This window comes from Lontra canadensis, unplaced genomic scaffold (assembly GCF_010015895.1).
Source record: "Lontra canadensis isolate GAN:19392208 unplaced genomic scaffold, GSC_riverotter_1.0 scaffold32, whole genome shotgun sequence".
NCBI lineage: Eukaryota > Metazoa > Chordata > Mammalia > Carnivora > Mustelidae > Lontra > Lontra canadensis.
Window position 1 is genome coordinate 15,280,274 of NW_022631026.1, and position 20,001 is coordinate 15,300,274.

At 56.2% G+C, this 20,001-nt stretch overlaps 1 protein-coding gene across 1 annotated transcript; it reads left to right on the forward strand.

The window, feature by feature from the left end:
* Positions 1-13,208: 13,208 nt before the first annotated feature.
* On the forward strand, positions 13,209-18,644 carry GDF7 (growth differentiation factor 7). The gene is made up of 2 exons (XM_032866914.1): positions 13,209-13,599; positions 16,423-18,644. The coding sequence occupies exons 1-2, from the start codon at positions 13,209-13,211 to the stop codon at positions 17,382-17,384; spliced, it is 1,353 nt and encodes a 450-aa protein (XP_032722805.1). The 3' UTR covers positions 17,385-18,644.
* Positions 18,645-20,001: the final 1,357 nt, after the last annotated feature.

Sequence of the window (20,001 nt, forward strand, 5' to 3'; positions counted from 1 at the left end):
TCCTGGTGCTTGGGAACTACTGCCCTGCGCCGGGTGGGCGGTGTCGGAGGCCCGGGTCCAGCCTGGCCAAGCCCCCTGCCCCCCACGACGCCCCCTATCCCCGGACCAGGGTCCTGAGCCAACCCCGTGGCCAGGAGGCACCGAAAGATAAACGGAGGCTTGTTGGGAACGGCAAGGCCTGGTCTGCGCCAGTTGTCCTGGCAGCGACAGCGCCTGGTTCGCTCCTAGCAGAGTGCCCAGAGTCAGACGGCAAATTACTTGGCTCCCCTGCCTTGGGGAGCGTATTGGGAAACAGGGCAGCCAGTGGTCATGGCCCTGGGGATGCTCAGAGGAGGGTTGAAGGAGGTAACCTATACCCCAGGAAACAAGATCAGTTAGACCCGTTTGCGGGGCGCTGTCCGAAGAAGCAGCAGCTGACGGTTCTGGAGGCCTCCCAGCGGCCCTCCTGAAAGAAGCCAACAGGGCCTTCTCAACAAAAGCTTCTCAAAGCTTCTTTCCTCTCCCCTGCAAAAGAGATACCGTATATCATTCAGACTCTTGTTAAAGCCCCACGGAAGATTACTGGAGACCACTGCAATGGGCTCTGGACTGTCACAGCAGTGGGGTCAGGCCTAGCTCCGTCCAGCCAGGACACGTGGTGATAGATGGCCAGGGTTCTGGAGGAGACAGCAAGGGGCGGTGGTTCTTGCTCAACCAACCTAGCAGGATTCTCGCTGAAGGCAGGCTAGGGCTTAGACATCAAAGGTGGAGATGGAGAACTTGATCAGATGTGGAGGGGGATCAGATTCCCCTGAGGGTGGGTGTGGGGGTGGACAATCATCTCTCAGCTTGCTTAAGAGGATTCTTGCTAAGACTGGGCCATCCATGCAGGTTGCAGGGCGAGAGTGGAGTCAAGGTCAAGGCTGACTGAAGATGAGGGATCAGAGGAGCCTAAAGTTTGGTCAAGGAGACAATCTTTGTCACCCCAAAGTCTCCCTCTCACAGAACTGCTAACACTCTCCCTCCTTCTCCATGTGCAGACCTGTCTCTCCAGGTGCCCTTCCTTCCTAATGACACACACACACACACACACACACGCGCGCGCACACACACACACACACACACATACACACCCCGAGCCCTTGATTTCAGGGTCCTGGGTCAGAAGCTGCTGAAGCCACTTGGGGCTGAGCCCTCATTGAGCCTGTGGAAACTGCCAGGGAGGATCTAGGGAAGCACTTATACACCAAGCACAGGTGCAAGGTTGTGGAGAAGGGGACTTCCCCTTGTTGCCGCAGCTAGTAGCTTGCCCAGGCCTTGCAGGGATGTGAAACTCACCCCTGGCCCTAGGGGCTCCCAAGTGCGCACAGCGTTGGGGCCTTTGGGGCTCCTGGAGGCTGCCAAGAACACGACCGGCTCCCCATGATAGAGTGACCTGGTCCCTGAGAGCAATCCCACTTTCTGTCTCCATGGGTCCTGCTTGCCCCTATGTGGCTCCAGTGGATAATTGTATACAATGCACGGAATGTGGGATCTAAATCTGATATTTTCTGCTTCCTGCCTGACTCAGGGAGCCCCTGCCATGGCTGAAACTGCAGTAATGCAAACCACATTGCCGAGGATCTTACAGTTTCCCTTTGCACCGCCCTGGAGGAATGCTCCAGGCATCGGTTCCCTCTACCCCAGGGAAGTCGCTGGGCCCCAGGGGCAGTGCAGTCCGCAGCCTGCAGGGAGTCTGATCTGAGCTCTGGCCACACGGTGCACTAACGTTGCCCTTGTTTCTGCTGGGATGGTTCTCCTGGGGATCTGCTGATTTGTCTCTGTCCTCCAATGTGATGTTTAGCACTCTAGCGGTGTAGGCATCCCAAGTGGAGCAGGGCCACCACCTCCCCGCTTACTCAGCAAACGCTCCCAGCCACAGTTCTGGGCCTGCCACCCGGCCAGGCTTTGAGGATGCAGAAGACACAGCTTTCCTTGGTGGGGCTCACACATTGCACAGGAGTAGTTGGAGATGTCAACACGGATGCAGGCCTGGGATGCACAGGGAAGGGCATCCAGCTAACTCTGCCTGCGTCTGGGGCATTCAAGGAACTCTTCTGGGAGGAGGTGGGGCCAGACCTGGGTCATGAAAAACATGAATGTCATCTCTGAGCTTTGGGTTTTCTTATCGGTGAAGTGAACGTAATGGCAACCTTTAATTCACACACTGCTGGAGATTCATTATGACCGGGATGAGAGGAAATGTCTGGTAAGCACTGTGGATTCGTTATCCCGAAGCCATTCGAGATCCCCTTCCCTGGAGGCAGGGAGGTGAAACACTCATACTCCCAGCCTCCTTTCCAGTTAGGAGGGCACACGTGACAATTTCTGGCCACATATCCTAAAGTTCCTGAAGTTGAATTACCTTGCTAGGAGAAAACTCTTTGTTTTTTCCCTGTCTTCCGCCTGGAAAGGAGATAAGATGCTGGAGAGGCAGCAGCCACCTTGGGGCGGTGAAGCGCAAGAAAGAATTTGGGGCCTACCCATTAGGGATGGAAGAGGCGGGGACCTGATGGCTCATGAACTACCGTACAAGCCCTAGATTCTTTCTTGAGAGGTGTCGAGACTTCTCACACAAGTGCTTAGACCGCTCTAAGTGGGGTTTTTGGCAATGGCTTCCCAGTTGGTACAGCTGTAAAGCACTTACAGAAGGCTGGAACTAAAAACTGTTCAGTATGGCTTAGGGGTGCTTAAGGAGGGGGAGGAGGAGGAGGGAGAGATGATGTAAAGTGTGTCATAGCCAGCACTGCAAAACCAGCGTGCTTCCGGAGAGCGCAGTGTCCTGGGGACTGCGGGGGGGTGGGGGGGGGGGCATGCGGGGGGGGGGGGGGGGGGGGTGGGGGGGAGTGGGATCAGGAGGCTGCAGGCACCACAGGGGACCTGCCCTTGGGGGGCCTTGAGTGAGTGTCCAAGAGTTAACATTTATCCTGAAGAAGAAGTGAGTGGACTCACAGAAGGACCAAAGGGAAAGGTTGGGGTCTGGGGTGTGAGGGACAATATTTTTGTAGGAAGCTGAGGCCTGAGTCAAGGTGGGCCTCAGGATGGACATGACTGTAGGGCAGTGAGTGAGGCATCCTTCTCCAGAAGCGTGATTCTAGAAGATCCCCTACTTCTAGAACTGTCGTATAGCTCTAATTCATCCTCATTACAGAACAAACACAGAAAATACTGATAGTACAAAAATGACATAAAATTCACCGCTCATTTCATACCAGACATAACAACTGTGCACATTTTGTTGTTCCTGCTCTCTTGGCATTTTGTTCTACACACACACACACACACACACACACACACACAGACATCTTTAAACAATACAAAATCTTTTGGGATATACTGTTTTGTAACTTGCTTTTTCATTTATCACCCTGTAAGCATTTTTCACGGTTACCTCCCAAACCATCATCTTAAATCTTTACCTCGGATGCTTTGTGCTGATATACGAAACTTACTTTTCCAGTCGGTAAGCTACGGACATTTGATGGGAAGGTGGGGTCCGTGGTGGGAGATGGATGGGTGATCGTTTGAATGCTAGCTAGCTGTTTGAGCCAGATCCATCAGGAGGCTGCTTGGGAGAAAAGGGGTAATGTGTCAAAAAACACTTTGGTGGGTCTCCGTGTCTTTTGTTGAGTGAAGGAGGATCTCAGGAGATGGGGAGAAGAGCAGGAAGACCAAGAAGTTAATCCTTTTGCATTAAAAAGTAACAGACATTTGTGAGGAGTTGCCTGGGGGCAACTTGCGAGCTCTGGGAGAGACAGGTGGGCCCCCCATCTGTAGAGGAGGACCCCGCCGGGATGGTAGTGTTCTGTGGCTGCCTTGATTCTGTTCTCTGTGATGCTCCCCCAGGACATCCCCCTACTCCCTGGGGCCCAGCAAAGCCAGGCTTCCTGTTTGGATGCTAAAGGAATGGGACTGCAGAAGTCTGGAGAACTTGAGCGCAGGCATAGGGACACAAAACTTTCAGTGGCTTTGAGAACTGCCACCAAGCATTCCCCCAGGAGGCTTGGCATAGAGCTCCTCCCCAAACCTGTGCCAGCCCTGGATTCATTTCCTTAAATCCTCTCAAATATGGTAAGGGGAAAGTGACAGTTCTTGATTTGAAGGACATGTATTTGACTCCTAGTGAGCTTAAGCATGTTTCCACCAGTTTGTTGGTCTCAGAATTTTCTTTCTAGTGATCCTGTTTATTTCCTTTGAGCATGTTAAAAGTTGGGCTATTTGTCTTTTTCTTACTGATTTGTAAGAATGCTTTATAAATGAAAGCGCCTACCCTTTTCTGATACATATTATCCCATTTGTCTTTAACTTATTTTCTCCCCCAAGTTTTTATTTTGAGAAAGTTTCAAACTCACAGAGAAGTGGACAGGTTCATACCCCGCGAGTGCACCTTCACCTGGGCTCACACTGGGTTTTGGAGAGGGAACCCGCAGATGGCCAGGGGAGGATGCTGGGCTGGACGGACGGGGCTGAGTGCCATGGTCACAGCAGAGGCCCAGCCCGGGGCCAAGGGAGCTCCAATGACCCTCCGAAGCCCTTCTGACTTGAGAGGAGGAGGCAGGAGTTGATACCCCCACACTGACCAGACCAGCTGTCCATTGTGGGCCACCCCAGGAGGGGTCTAGCGGTGAGGCAGGTAGCTCTCTTCAGTCACCACAAGTCCCAGGGAGGACTGAGCAGAGACTCAGTCCTCCCAGCAGTGGGTGGGTGAGTCCTTCAGTCCCGGAGAGGGAGCGGGGGGTGAGGGTGCCCCAGCTGAGGAGATGCACAGTTGTTCACACGGCCATTTGCCTTCTCCTTTCTCTGTCTTTTTCCTCGCAGACGCCATGACATTTCACTCTAAACCCTTTAGCAACCGCTTTCTTAGATGCACAGTGTGGAGCCTTGTCCTGACTAACCACGATGCAGTGCTCATACTCGGGAAATGGGACACGGACACATCACTCTTACCTAACTTTCGCTCATATTCCAGCGTGCCCACTTGTCCCAGTAATGGCTTTTCTTCACAACAGCTCCCCTCTCCTCCCAATCAAGACTCGAGCTGACGGTCATGCATCGTATTTAACTGTCATGTGCATTTAGTCTCCTTCATTCTATAGTTCCCAGGCTTTTCTGTCTTCTGTGATGCTGACATCTTTACGGGGTCCACACCAATCCTGCAGGCTGCTCCTCGACTGGTATTTTCCTAGTGATTTCTCATGGTTCAACGCAAGTGACCAGCCAGAGGGCACGTGATGCCACTGTCTCCTGTGACTGGTGATGTTGAGTTGGATTGTTTTCCTATGGTCAGCTCTGTTGTTTTGAATATTTTTACTTGCAGATTTAAGATTTTTATGTAGTTCCAACCCTGGACACTCCTGTTGGTGGTTTTTACCATGGAATGATACTTAAAGAAGCATTCCTTACCCCACACTATATGAATAGTCACGAATTTTCTCCAAATATATTTTCCACAACCAATTCTTTGATTCACTGAGAATTCATTTTGGTTTATGTCTGAAGATAAGGGTCATTTTTTCCCCCTAAATACTCAGTCAAGTATCCAGTATGATTCGTTGGCAGGTTTTTTGGGACAGTTTGTCCTTTCTTCCACCGGAATTGTGATCATGTTGTACCCTAAATACTCACAAACACTATTATTCACAAACATTGTGATCTGGACTCCCTATTCTGTTGTCTTGATCTGTCAATTAATCTTCAAGTACTACGCAGGAATCCCTTTATACTGACATGTAATAATGAAGCTCTCCAAGGCAGGTTTATTGTTTTATGATGTAAACAATGTGCACCTGTTTTTAGATGGAGGCAAAAGAAGTGAGAGGGACCCCCGAGGACGGGAGAGGGCTAGGGTACAGAAAGTGGATGGGACAGTGACTGACACATGACAGCTGGGCAGACACACATTCAACACAGCCTGAACTTTGTGTGGATGGAGGCTCCCTCCTCTTCCTCTACTCTGTCCACTGGGTATTTCAGTATGATATACTGCAGGCACCTTTCCATGCCACACACCAACATCTACCTCAGTCTTGTAACAGGAGAAGAGCAGTCCGCGTGAGGGTGTGTCATAATTTATTTTATTATGACCCTATTAAAAGCCATTTTGGTAATTTCCAGTTTTCACGATTTCCTCGATTTTAAAAATGGTTGTATATTTATCTTTACTTATGTGGGTATACCCATAACAACTTAAATTCCTACAAGAGTGCTGAGTCAAAGCATTTCCTTCTTTCAAATGTTGATGCTGTCACAATGCTCTTGGAAAACTCTATGAATTTACATTCCTGCCAAGGATCTGCAGAATGTCCCCTTGTCCACTGCTTACCAATAGCGGGTTTTATCTTCTCTGGTTTTACTAACCAGAGAAGTAAAGAAGAAATGGCATCTCCCTGTTCTTTTAATTTGCCATGATTTGCGGGTGGCTTTTGGAATTTTGACTCTGACACCCAGTGTTTTCCTAACTCTCAGATTTGTGTCCCCAGCAGTCAGGATAAGCAATTTAATTAGGGTCCTCCAACTCTTTATCTAACCCAGGAAGGAAGTCTGGGAGGACAGAACCCAGCTGGGGTGTTGCCTTAAATTAAGGTATTACTTTGAGGTGGAGCAGCTGTCTAGGAAAGTGGGGAGCATATGGCGGTCGCCATGGCCTCAGGCCAAGTTCCCAATTTTGTAGCCAGCACTTCACGGCAGCCTCCGAGACTGTCTCTTGCAGACAGATCTCACAGATGCCTTTGCCACATGGGGCCAGAAGACCTGAGAGAGGCCACCCAACCTGATGACACTGGGTCCCCAGGTCAACCCCCCTGGACACTCTGCTGTGGGAATCAGGACACTTTCTGGTCCCAATGTCCTCATCCTTGGGGGCAGTGGCAAGGTCTCACATCCCAGATTGGGGGACACAACTGGCTCCTCCACCTCTGCTCCTGACCCATGCTAGCCCCCATCTTCCCAGACAAAGACAGTATGGTCCTTAATTCATTGTATGACTGGAACAGAAACTCCAGGCTCCTATTTGACCAAAATTAAAGGACTGGGCATTCTAAATCATTGAATATTCTAAGAGTACCTGTTTTTTATTCCAAAAGGAGTTTTATTATTTTTTGATCTTATGTGTCTACAAAGGTCTCCAAGAAAATCTCCAGAACATTCAGACTACTGATACTCACAAGACAGCAAGCTGACAGAAGAGAAATGTCTCAAAGACAGTGACTTTACCTACTAAATTTATGCCCTTCACACTTTGGCACACCCTGACAAGTGGGAACCCCATCTCTGTTTAAAGGTGAGGAGATGGAGGACTACAGGTTCAGTAACTTAACCAAGGTCATAAAGCTAGCGCATTGCAAAGGTGGTTTGGAAGCCAGGTCTTTAACATGACCCTATACCTACTTTCTTTCCTGACCTCAGTGGAGGCCCACAGTGCTTGTCCCCTCATCTCCCAGGACACCTTACAGCTCCAGGTAACCTGGTTTAACTGCAGGTGCAGAACCACTCACCTGGTTAAACCCGGTGCCAGGGCTCCCAAATCTTTCCCCAGACTATCCGGTTGGTTCTGGTCTTTTTAAGACTGCGTGGGAGGGTGTTTAGGCACACAGTGATGCTGTTATAACCAGTGACCAGCAGATGGCAGTGTCCACCAGCCCTTCACTATTTGTCCCAAGGGCTCTGAGAGGGCTCCATAGGAACTTCCAGGAAAGAAGCCACCCGCCCCTTTCTTCTCTGTCGCCTCCCCTCCCCCACTCAGTAGCCTGGGGCCCAGGGGGCAGGTCGAGCAGGTGGTCCCAGGGCCAGGCTGCAGCCGACCTGGTGTGGATGCCAGAGCTGTTGCCCGGTAACCTGGGGAGAGGCAGCCCTGGGTTGAGCATGGGAAATTCCTGGGAGCCTGAGGAAGCCCAGGCGGGGGCATCAGGCACGGGCTGAGCCAGGGCCCTGCTGGAATCTTCCCACACCTGCAGCTCAGGCAGCCCCAGCCAGGGTCTTCCTGGAGGACAGAACTGCTGCAGAGACCAGAAGCCTGGATGCAATGGTAGGTGGCTCCCTCCATGGGCTGTGGACACCATCTTCCCTTCACATCCTCCCAGGGAGACTGTCCTCAGGGGCAGAAACCCAGGCTCACCCCGGGCCCTGCCTCCTCACCATGAACACTCTCTCCAGCTCTGAGTTGCAAAGGCCAGAGGCCATGGTGGGTCCAGACCGAGGAAGGCTCCTAGCTGGTTCCCTGGCACGGCACCACACCCTCACATGTTCTCCGCCTCTTGCAGCTGGATCCACGGTGGCCATTTGATCGTCACCCTCACTGTGCATTTGCCAGGAGGGGCTGAGGAGCAGGCAGCCGGAGGTTAGGCGCAGGGTTTGGATTCTCTAGAATCTCAGGAACATCAACCAGTCATGGCCAGGGGCATCTGTTTCATCTTGCAGAATAGGCTTGGCTGGAGGGACCCAGAACCCCTCCAGAACGCTGCTTGGCTGCTGTGGGCAGGGTGGAGGCTGAGCTCTCATCAGCCTCATCTACAGGGTGCCTGAGGCACACCAGCTGAGCTGCACAAACAGCAAAGGCACAGGATCACAGAAGGGACCCGCCACCAGGGATGGTTCAAGGACACAGAACCAAGCACCGACGGCTTCCCTTCCCAGAGACTTGGCCTCTTTGTGGACAGTGGAAGCCATGGAGCAGGCCGTCTTTGGGGGACCTACCGTGCTCCTGTCAAGAGGGAGGTCCGGTATCTGGTGTGGCAGGAGACAATTGTTCGAGGCTGAGAGGGCTGCCACTGGGGCTGGGGCAATTCCTGGTACCTGATGGTCGCCACGAGGTGGCTCTAGCTGGCAGAATCCAGGACAGCCGCTGACCCTTGAGCCACAAGGGTTTGAACTGCATGGGTCCACTTTTACAAGGATTTATCTCTATAAACACAGGACAGTACTGTAAATGTGTTTTCTCTCCCTTAAGATTTTCTCAGTAACATTTGCTTTTTTCTAGCTTACTCTGAGAATACAGTACATGATACGTGTAATATACCAAAGGTATGATAACAAAAATCGACCGTTCATGTTATCAGCAAGGCTCCTGGTCGGTAGTATGCTATTAGTAGTTCAGTTATAAGGGAGTCAGAAGCTATATTCAGATTTTTGACCGTACAGGGTTCAGGGGGCAGTGGGGGGTGCCAACCCTTGCCTCGTTCAAGGGTCAAATGTAACTTCCTCTGGGGCATCAACACAGCGCGCCCGGCTGGTGCTGCAGATGTCATGTGACCTCCTGTCAGTAAAGGTGCCTTTGAGAGAGGCTGTGGCCGTCCCAGGGGCAGTGTGGAGCACTTGCTCACACTCAAGAGCTCTCAGAAGGCTGTGCGTGCTGGCGGGCTTCCCATCTCTGCAGGTACACAAGCTCAGCCTGCGGGCAAACTGTCATGATTTAGGTATGGTGTGGAACGTTGGCCCAAATAACTCAAAATGTTCCTTTGGGTTCTGGGATTCTGTGACCTGAACCCGAGCCCCAGTGCTCTGGAAAGCAGACAGCTCTGCTCTCCACGGGAAGGGCCTGGAAGTGAGAAGGTGGGGACCCTTCCTGCCCACCCCAGTCAGTGAACACCCACCCCCGTACCGGGCTGCTTTTACCCCTCTTCCCCCTTTGCAGCCAGTCTCTCAGTGAACTGATGAAGAGGGGAAATGAGAAGTGTCCCCAGTTTTCGGCAGCCCCCTTGCAACTTCCGCACTGGCCTCAGGGCCTCATCCCTGGCTTCCCAGTGACTTTTGGGGCAACACAGAGGATGGAGGAAACTCCCTTCCAAAGCGTCAGGAAGAACACGACTTCCGGGTCTCCAGGCAGGGAGTGCTAGCTCCCTCTGCCCAGCCCACCTCCCAAAGGCTCCCCACATCTCCTGGGAGGAGACGCCAAGCACAGCCTGGGCCAGCCTGCCCACCCAGGGCTGCCTGCTCCCCAGAGGCCTCAGCCTCACAGGGACGGAGAGTCAGGGCTGGAGGACTAGGAGCTCCTGGCCCCACATTTCTCTCTCCTGTGGGAGGGCAGTCCTGGGTCCCAGCACATCCAGAGACAAGGATCTCGTCAGGCCCTGGGTGTGTGGGCCTAACCCACGAAGCCATCAGGTCATATTCTCTCCTGGGAACCCGTGCTGCTCTGAGCTCTGCGGCTTCTGGGACCGGGGGCAGGCCCTGAAGTCAGGGACGACAGGCTGTGTTCCACTGCGGGTGTTGTGAGATCCTAGGGGCAGAAAGGAGTTCCCAGGGTGATACAGCCATGGTCTTCACCTGGACCAGATCAGAGAGTTCATTCTCTGCTGAGAATTTCCCAGAGAGCTAGAGAGGCAAGGCAGGGTACTCTGCCTGGCTCTCGGGGTTGGGGAGGGTATTAGGGACCAAGCCCTTCACATGCATGCCTCCTGAGGGCAGCCAAGGATAGAGCAAAAACAACTGGAGACTCCAGGCTCTGCCACCTGCACAAGGTGTTGAATAGACAAAGTTTTGTCTAGGAAATGGGACAAACCATTCCTCCCTCACAGGACATAACAGTGGTGGGAATGACGTCAGGTATGTTGAGCGGCTGACACGGTGCCCAGCAGTCTGAGAGCAAAGCATTACTGTCACGATTTCAGGGGAAGGACAGGGTCCCAGGCATCCCTGTGCCCCTGTCCCCTCTGGCCTCAGCTTTAGGGTGTCCTCTGCTGGTGGTCGAACCACCCCCCCCCCAGCCCCAGTTTCCTGTGCATCTGTCCTGGGCATTATTGGACCAGCAACACACAGAAAGCTACTGGCAGTAAGTATTTACTGGAAAGAAGAATGAATTAGGGGATGGATAAATGACCAAGGAATGAATGATGACGTCACTTTACAGACAAGAAACACAGGTGAGAGTGGTTAAGTCCCAGCTCGAGCAAAAACAGCTGCTGGGCAGTCTTTTCCAGAGCCTTTCTGGTGCCTACGAACAGCTCCTCTCTTGGCCATCATCACCCTTGGGCCCCAGAACAGACCCGCTGCAGGGGGTGGGAAGGGCGGCAAGGCCACTGAGCCTCATCCGTGCCAGCCTGTTATCCTGGCCACACACCCACGTCCTGACGTGAGAATCGGCCCATTTTACAGATGAGGAAATTTGGTCTCAAAGGAGCTAAGGCTCCCGCCGCGGCAGCAAGAATGCAGGGGTTTCACCCCAAAACTAATTCCTGAGCCCAAAGACAGCCGCAGGGCAGGGGAATCATAGGCACAGGCTGTGCCTTATCTGCGCAGGCACCTTTCCATTCTGTCCTTGCTGTTAAGAGGTCAAAGGGCCACTGTCTCTGGGGGCACCCTCTGGAGACAGCCTGCTTAGATTTCTGTGGGGCCCTTTGTACCAGTACCACCCAGAGAAGGAGACCTGGGGCCAAGGCCTTGTGGCTGGCACCCCATCCTCAGTCCTCAAAGCAGGGTGGGTTAATGCAGCCCTTGTCGTTCCAGCCCCCCACCCCGCCCCCCGCTGCCCTTCCCAACCACAACTCCCCACAGAGAAGAAACTCCGCTCTTTCTTCTCTGCTCACCCGAGGGGCCTGCGGTCCGGGAAGGGTAGCCTCCCGCCAGACCTCTCTTCCTGCCCCCACACGTCCCTGTCCCCGGTGGTGGTGAGTGGACCAAAGTGCCCGGATGAGCAGCCACCGCGTCTGTGCGGCGGCCCGCACTGCGATGACTGGTTCGGGACGGAGTCACTGGTGCAGGGGAGCTCCGAGCCTGGGCTGGAGTCGGCCCGGGAGCTCCCTGCGCGGAGCTTCTTCCCAGAGCCAGTGTGGCGCAACGCGGAGAGACTCGGGACTCCCTCGACTTTGGGTCCTGTGGCATCGTGTTGACGCTGGTCACCCAAAGTGACCATGACGCACCGACCCCGTCTAGATTTCAACTTCGGTAGCAAATAAAACATTTAAAGGACAAAGAACGCATCTGCGCTGCTTCGAGGGTCCGCCTGGCTCAGGCCCTCCATCTACCTACCAGGACCTCGTGCATCCGCTGCACGTTCCCGCACTGACCTGTGCCGGGCTGCAGTGGAGCTGAAACGATCAGTACCCGTCAGCCACCTCCCTAACCGATCCGAGTGCGCTCGGAGGGGCCGCCGCCGTGGCCGCTGGGCGTGCCCTCCACCCATCACCCATCACCTCGGCCAGAGAGGTCCCGAGGCACCACCCTAGGGATCTCGGCCGCCCGCCCTCCAGGCTTCTGGCCGCGCCCCAACATACCAGGTAGCCCGTTTCCGTTGGCCGCCCCCCCCCCAGAAGGCGGGCGGAAGGTCCTCACTTTCGACGCACGAATGAACTCGGGGCGCTGCTCCAGCGCAGGGTCCCCTCCTCATCCCGGCTCTGCCTCCGTAGTTTCTGCGCTCCTTTGAGATCGCGCTCCTTTGAGATCTTGCTCCAGCTTAAGCGCAAGTTCTCCGTCCAAACCCTGGCTTTCCGACTGTCGGTCCACGTCTATCTGTCTTTCCGGCCTGCCCTTCCAGCCACTAGCCCTCTTTTCCCTCCCGGTCCCCTCCCCTGCTCCGGTCGCGCGCTCCGGTATTCGGAGGCTGTGGCAGGCTGGGCAACCTTCGAACCGGAGACGAAAAACGCGCCTTTGTGGCAGCCCTGAGCGCCCCTGTGGCCTCCGTACGCCCCGTGGCCTCTCTGTGCGTCCTGGCCCGGAGGTCCCGGCAGTGACCGGCGGGGCCGCGCCCTTCCGCGACCCCACCTCTGGCGTCTCGGGCACTCAGAGAACCCGGGCGGGCTAGGGGCGGGTGCAGCTGCTTCGCAGGGGAGTGGGCACGGAGCTGGGCGGGTGCGCGCGATGCCTCGGAGCCCCTAGCTCGGGAGGGCGCGTTTGGCTGGGGCGCGGGCGGCGGGGGGTCGCACCGCCGAGGGGAGGGGAGGCGGGGCCCCGGGTCGTGGCGGAAGCCTCGGGCGGCTAACACTCGCTAGACGGGAGTGGGGCGAAGCGCCGCGGCGCGGGGAGGAGGCTCCTGTCCCGGGCTCGGCGTTAGGCCGGAGCGGGGGGCGCGGCGCTGCCACTCCAGTGTTCAGCAGGGGGCGCTGCTCCGGGCGTTGGGCGGGGGTGGGGTGGGAGAAGAGGGGGGGCCGCGACTTGCCGCGCACACTTCCCCCATTATTAAACACTATGTTCAAAAGGCGCCGGGGGACTTCCCGGAGCCACGGAGCCCGCGCCACCCGCCCGCCTGGCCCACGGAGCCCATGGACCTGAGCGCGGCCGCCGCGCTGTGCCTCTGGCTGCTGAGCGCCTGCCGCCCCCGCGACGGGCTCGAAGCGGCCGCCGTGCTGCGAGCGGCGGGGGCAGGGCCGGTCGGGAGTCCGGGGGGCGGCGGCGGCGGCGGGCGGACCCTCGCCCCGGCTGCGGGAGTCTCCGCTGCCCCGGCCGCCGCAGCTCCCGGAGCCCGCGCCGGGCGCCGGGCCGCCGGCTTCGGCTTCAGGAACGGCTCGGTGGTGCCGCACCAGTTCATGATGTCGCTTTACCGGAACCTGGCCGGGAGGGCTCCGGCTGGGGCAGCCGCCGCCTCCACCTCGGGCTCTGGCCGCCACGGCCGCGCGGACACCATCACCGGCTTCGCAGACCAGGCGAACCAAGGTACTGACGCCTCTACTGCGCCCGTCCGTCCTGCCCGCTCCTAGGCGGAGGCCACCGCCGGAGCCGAGCCCCAGCTCCAGACCGTTCGGGACGCGACCCCCTCACGTCCCAGCCTCAGGTGGTGGAAACTCCGCCGAGGCCCACGCACCCGAACCCGCTGGACTGTGGCGAGAGGCACGGCAAGCTCTCAGGGCTCGGCCCCAGAGGGCTGAGCTAGTCCCTCCGCGGAATTGTCCTGGCCCTGCCGGCCGGCGGGTCCCCTCGAGGAGGCAGGATCCGAAGAAAGAAGGGGCCCGGGCCGAGAGGGACGGCGCCGTGATGGGGGTGGCGTCGTCAGAGGCTTTCAGTGCAGCCAGTTCTGCACCTTCTAGTCTCCTGGGGGCCACACAAATTGGGGGGAACTCAGGGAATAAGGGAAGGAGGCAGGCTAAAGTACATGGCCCCAGGAGAGACTGGTGGCATCACCAGGTACAAGGAGGTCCCCTCTGGGCAGGCTCTGTCAAGGGGGAGGTGCATGGCTATGGTGGCCTGTGCCCTGTGCTGGGCTGCTGGGACAGCCAGAGGTGGAGGACGCCAGCCCGGTGAGGTGGAGAGGACGGAGCCCCTGCCAGAAGGCAGGCCTGGCCGGGAGCAAGCACCCCACCTTACTCTGCCCTGGGTCCTTCAAAGGTAGGACATGGGTATGACTGTGGTGGTTGCTGTGTGTCATCTGGATTTTATTAATCTCTATTGAAGTCATTAAAGCAGACAGATAGGGAAAATTTAACTAATTTAAGGCGGAAATGCAAGTAATGTTGGCCTTAATTCTATCCAGCCAGAGACCCAGCATGGAAGGCAGGAGGGGAAGAAAGGGGACTAGGGCTGGAAAGGAAGTAACAGACAGGCCCACACCGCACACTCTAACCTGGGAAGGCGGGTGGAGGTGGTGCAGTAACCAGATCACACACCTCCTCCAACACACACACACACACACACACACACACACACAGGAGTCTACACACAGAGACGGCTTTATTTTGGGTGCTGGATATCCTGGGCCCAGATGGCTCTATAGTGCAGTGCGAACTCTCAGGCATTCTCTGAAGGCCTGGTGTGCCCCCAGGACTGGATGCCGCAGTACTCCTACAAAGCCGGAGCCCTGGTGTACAGAGCCAGGGAAGGCCCCAGCCCTAAGGCTGCCTTGTGAGCCCCCAGGGATACAGGATGTGTGGGTGTGCAGGACACTGAGTGGGCAGAGGCACCAGTTGCTTTCTTAGATACAGTTAGGCCGACCCTTAGCCTCAGCCTGAGCTCAGTCTTTTCTTGGCTGGCAAGGCTCTGAGGGCATCCTTTCTTCCTCCCTCTGGAAGGAGGGGATGCAGTAGCTGCACCTTGTAAAGGCGGGGGGGGGGGGATGCTGCAGGGGAGGCTCAGGAAAAGTGTTCCAGGGAGCCCTGGGGGAAAGCAGTGGCAGGGAGGCCTATGCACTTGCCCAGGACTTTGAGCCTCCCTCCCTCTCCACTATGAGGTTCAACTTGGAGCAGGACTACTTGAGGTCCCCAGAAGCCACTGGCAGAGCCCAGACTTCAGAGCTCCGGAGGCAAGGGCCCCGCAGCAGTGGTCGGTGAGCAGATCTCCAGTGGTGGGGGCAGTCTGCACAGTCTCTCCGAGTTTGGGGCAAAATGAAACCATATGACCTTCTTCAAAGGGAGCTCCTTATCTGCTGCTCCGTGGAATTTCAACTTTTTTTTTTTCCTGAGCCCAAAAAAGAAAAAAAGTGCCCAAGACAGAAACAAAACCCCCAAACTCAGAGATAAGTCATAACGGAGAGAAAGAATATGTTTGCGAAGGCATCGGTGGGTCCTGGAGGCAAGACCTCATGGAGCCGCTGCCCTCACTGCAGCGAGGAAGGCAGTCCGGGGCTGCCCCAGACCCTTGGGAGAAGGATCCTAGACTCCCTATGCCGCCTTGCCTGCTCCATCGGAGGTCGTGGAAAGCCAGGAGAAGCTAAGCCAGGGCTGCTCCCATCTCGAGCAGCCGCACTCCCTACTGGGAGCCCTCGGGCCGAGCCTGCCGCTCCCTATGTGGGCCTTAGTTCCCCTTCAGCATAGCCAGGACGCTGGATGCGCTAGAGGGTCCGCAGCTCCGCTGTGTCCTTCCCCTCTGGACGACTCCCACGCAAGGCCCAGCCTGCACGGGAGATCGTGACCGGCAGGAGTGTCCAGGCTGGGCTGGGGAAGAGAGGTAGCGGAAGGAGCAGAGCTGTCAGGGGACACGAATTTTCCGTTTTCGCTCAGCCGGGACTTCCGGGCTGTCCTGGGGCATCAGCAAGGCAATAAAGAGCAGTCCCAGAACAGCGCGGGGCCTCGGCCTGGCCTCCGGGCCTTGGAAGGGGCGCAGGGCTTCTGATGCGCCCACTCGGCCTTCTGTCGGCCACCCGCCCGAAAAGTCTGGCTTCCGATCTAGGCCCCGTAAACCTGAGGCTCTGGGTCAGGCAGCGGAACTGTAGTGGCAACGGGTGTAGGGGTGTGGTTCCCTCCCCAGGCTCGGCGATAGGCGATAAGTGAAGGCTCCTGGGTTGTCGCTGTGGCAGAACTTTGGCTCGATGAACCGAAGCCCCGGTCCCGATAATCGATAGTCGGGGCGAAGGCTTCCTTTACTCTGGGCCAGGCTGGCAGCTTTCTGGCTGGGCCGAGACTGGGCGGCCGGCGCCGTCTCCAGCGGGCTCGCTCCCGCATCCCGGGCAGTGGGCTGTTTGCACTTCGGAGGCCCGGCGGCCCGGAGTGCGGGCTTCGCTCTCGCCTCTCACCGCGCTCTCTTTCTGTCTCCGCCCGACTCCTGCAGACGAATCGCCCGCCGAGACCAGCCAAAGCTTCCTGTTCGACGTATCCAGCCTTCCCGACACCGACGAGGTGGTGGGAGCCGAGCTGCGCGTCTTGCGCCACGAGTCTCCGGAGCTGGGCCCTGGCGGCGCCACTCCCCCGCCGCTGCTGCTGCTTTCTACCTGCCCCGGGGCCGCCCGAGCGCCCCGCCTGCTGCACTCGCGGGCCGCCGAGCCCTTGGCCGCAGCGCGCTGGGAGGTGTTCGACGTGGCAGACGCCGTGCGGCGCCACCGCCAGGAGCCGCGTGCCACCCGTGCACTCTGTCTCTTGCTGCGCTCAGTGGCCGGTCCCTCGCAGGGCCCGGTGGCACTGCGGCTGCTGGGCTTCGGTTCACGGGACAGGGGCCGTGCAGCGGCGGAAGAGCGCGCTCTGCTTGTCGTCTCCTCCCGCACGCAGAGGAAGGGGAACCTTTTCCGGGAGATCCGCGCCCAGGCCCGCGCGCTCGGGGCCGCGCTGGCAGCGGAGCCGCCTCTTGACCCGGGACCCGGCACTGGGTCGCCCACGGCGGTCATCGGCGGTCGCAGGCGGCGGCGGACGGCGCTGGCCGGGGCGCGAGCGGCGCAGGGCAGCGGCGGGGGCGCGGGCCGGGGCCACGGGCGAAGGGGTCGGAGCCGCTGTAGCCGCAGGCCGCTGCACGTGGACTTCAAGGAGCTGGGCTGGGACGACTGGATCATCGCGCCGCTGGACTACGAGGCGTACCACTGCGAGGGCGTTTGCGACTTCCCTCTGCGCTCGCACCTTGAGCCCACCAACCACGCCATCATTCAGACGCTGCTCAACTCCATGGCTCCCGACGCGGCGCCGGCCTCCTGCTGCGTGCCCGCGCGCCTCAGCCCTATCAGCATCCTCTACATCGACGCGGCCAACAACGTGGTCTACAAGCAGTACGAGGACATGGTGGTGGAGGCGTGCGGCTGCAGGTAGCCTGCGGGCCAGGCCGGGCCAGGGAGGGGGCAGCCGCGCCACCGAGGACCCCCTGCAGCGGCCGGGGTCCGTCGCCCAGCGTGGGTGCGCATCAGACTCTGGCCCCGTGCCCGCACGATGGAGGGGGAGCGCACGTTCACACTCACACCCACACACTCGTTCACTCATGCACACATTTATCTTGGGCACCAAAGCCCTGGGAAGAGACGACCTGACGCTACCAGGCCCAATGCGTACTCAGCAAAGGCACCATCGCATCAGCTATCCCCTTTCGGAGGGAGGATGGTGTTTGTGTTAATGTTACAGTAACAGGCCCTAAATGGGGGTAGAAATGAGTTAGGGAATTGGGGGTTCTAGAATGGGTGAATTAATGGGAGTACGGAAGTAGGTGTAATCTCACCCCTTTTTGTTTGTGGCTGAGTGTGGGGGAACTCCGGACTGGGTGGCTGGGTGCTTGGTGTTGCACCTGCAACAGTCAGAACGGCTGTCATGCCCTTTCTGAAGGTTTTGCGTTGCAGGGAGGTCATTTACCCTGGGAAGGAACCGGTGCAAAAGGCATGTTTGTTCTTTAATTGAAAAAATCTAACAGGCGCCTTGAGTTTTGAAAGGGAACATTTGTCCAAAAAAATTCATGGTGGAACTACCCAGATCCCTGCAAAGGTCAGCACTACCCTTTTTAAAAAATCAGTTCCAACTGGGAATGATCTAGAATGTGGAAAGAAATGTTTTTCTTTTAGGGGAAAGTGAAGTGGAGGGGAGGTTATAAACCGCCAGTCTGAACTGATACGAACTTGGGGGTGGGATGGTATGTGCCGGGTTCTGAAGCTCCTAGGTTGGGCAGCTCAGTGTGTAGGGGTGCCTTGGGGGGTGCTGAGGAGGAGGCTTAGTGCAGTGGCTGTGAATGGGGAAAGGCAGGCAGCCGTGCTTTTCCTAGAGACCTGCCAGGAGGTTCTGCTAAAGAGCTGGGAAAGAGGCTCTTAGGGCTTGGAAAGAGGTGGGGGAGGCGTCCTGGGGCGGGCTTCTGTGGAAGACTCTGGCTTTTCTGCCAGGTAGGCGCAACCCTCTCCAAATGGTGTGCTCAGAATGGGCCAACATGTGCTTGCGTTTAGCTATCAAGTCTGTGTTGGCTTTTACACGCTTTCGCTGTGTTGTTGCTGTAGGTTTTGGCAGTGTGATAGTAACGGGAAGTGAAGCTACACAAAAGTGCTTTTGTGAGATTTCAGCTCCGCACAACCCAGTGGTTCAGAGCAGGAGGAAGCCTCCCCCACGCCAACTTCAGCAGTAGAGGGGCATTAGGGCTTGGCTGTGGCCCCTTGAGAAGGGCGGGGCCTTTGCACAGTGGGGAGGACGGAGGTGGAAGCGTCTCCCCCAGTCCTGTCTTTGTCTCATTGATGGTACCTGTTCTTGCCCATGGAAGCTAGAACACGCCAGGCTACATTGTTTTATTTGGTTCATTTCTACTTGGGAGTCCTTTGTGGCTTTGTGTGAGTTGGTTGACACAGGGAGAAGAAACAATTTGGATTCCACCTGTCTGGGACTCTGAGGGCTTCTTTGAAAACCCCTGCACGCCCCCACCCCCGTCCTCCTCTTGAAGGTTGTGTGGGCTCTTGCCTTTGGGGTCCATTCTACCCTTGTCTTGGATGCTGAGGTCCAGATGAGTCATACGAATTTTAACTCTCAGTGATCAGACATTCAAGAGAGAGGAATACTAAACATTTAGATATAGCTAATTTATTTAAGGGCCCCACCCGAGTCCGTGCTATCCCGTAAAATTCCCCCAGAGAAAAAGAAAATACATTTACAATGTGAATTTATATGCTGTAGTTATCTGAGTCACTATAAATAATGAGAAAAGGAAAGTCTCTTTAGGTCAAAACACAGAAACAAAATTTCTGAGGTGGCCGCTATGGTACGCTTCCTCCCAATTTCAGTGACCGGTGGTCCCTTTACATTTATGGATTTTGCCAGAGAAGCTTCGCATTCCTAAACTGTTTTTAATAATTGCATGGCGATTGCTCTGTCATAGCGAAGAACAAAAAAGAATGACACTAAAATATTAAAGGTTGTAGTATTTGAAGTTTTAGAAAGGGAGTTAATGAAAAAACTAGCTATACTTTGAAGAAATTCTAGGTTATTTAATATCTTGGACAAAAGGAAACATTCTGATTCTTTTTTAGCGACTAGGAAAAACAAGGTTTTTGAGAGGACCTGTTTTGATTTAGCCTGAGCTTTTTGTGGCAGGAAAAATATGTCCATTTTCTCTGTTTTTTTTTTTTTTCTTCTTCCCCTGATGACCTCTTTCTACCAAGATGTGTTGTAAGTGGTGTAGAAGCAGGGGTCTTCCTGCATCTGGAGTCCCACCTGCATGTTGGGGGGGGATGTCCTTGGGCAGTGACAGTTCCTCTGATGGTCTCGAACTCCCTCAGTGTGTCCTTGGTGACTGACTAGAAGTGATGTCTCCAGGAATTGCTCTGGAGCTGCCTGTCACCCCCCAGGGACCACCTGTGCCTGCCACCACTCTGCTCCGGCCTCTGGCATCTCAGAGTTAAAAGTAGATGAATGGAGAAGATGTGTCACACTTTGCAGAAATGACAGAAGGGCCACCACATGTAGAGGC

Excerpts from the sequence above, each read along its gene's own strand:
- GDF7 (XM_032866914.1), top strand. The coding sequence starts at position 13,209 with ATGGACCTGAGCGCGGCCGCCGCGCTGTGCCTCTGGCTGCTGAGCGCC. Across the intron at positions 13,600-16,422 it reads CGCAGACCAGGCGAACCAAG|ACGAATCGCCCGCCGAGACC; the intron begins GTACTGACGCCT and ends CGACTCCTGCAG.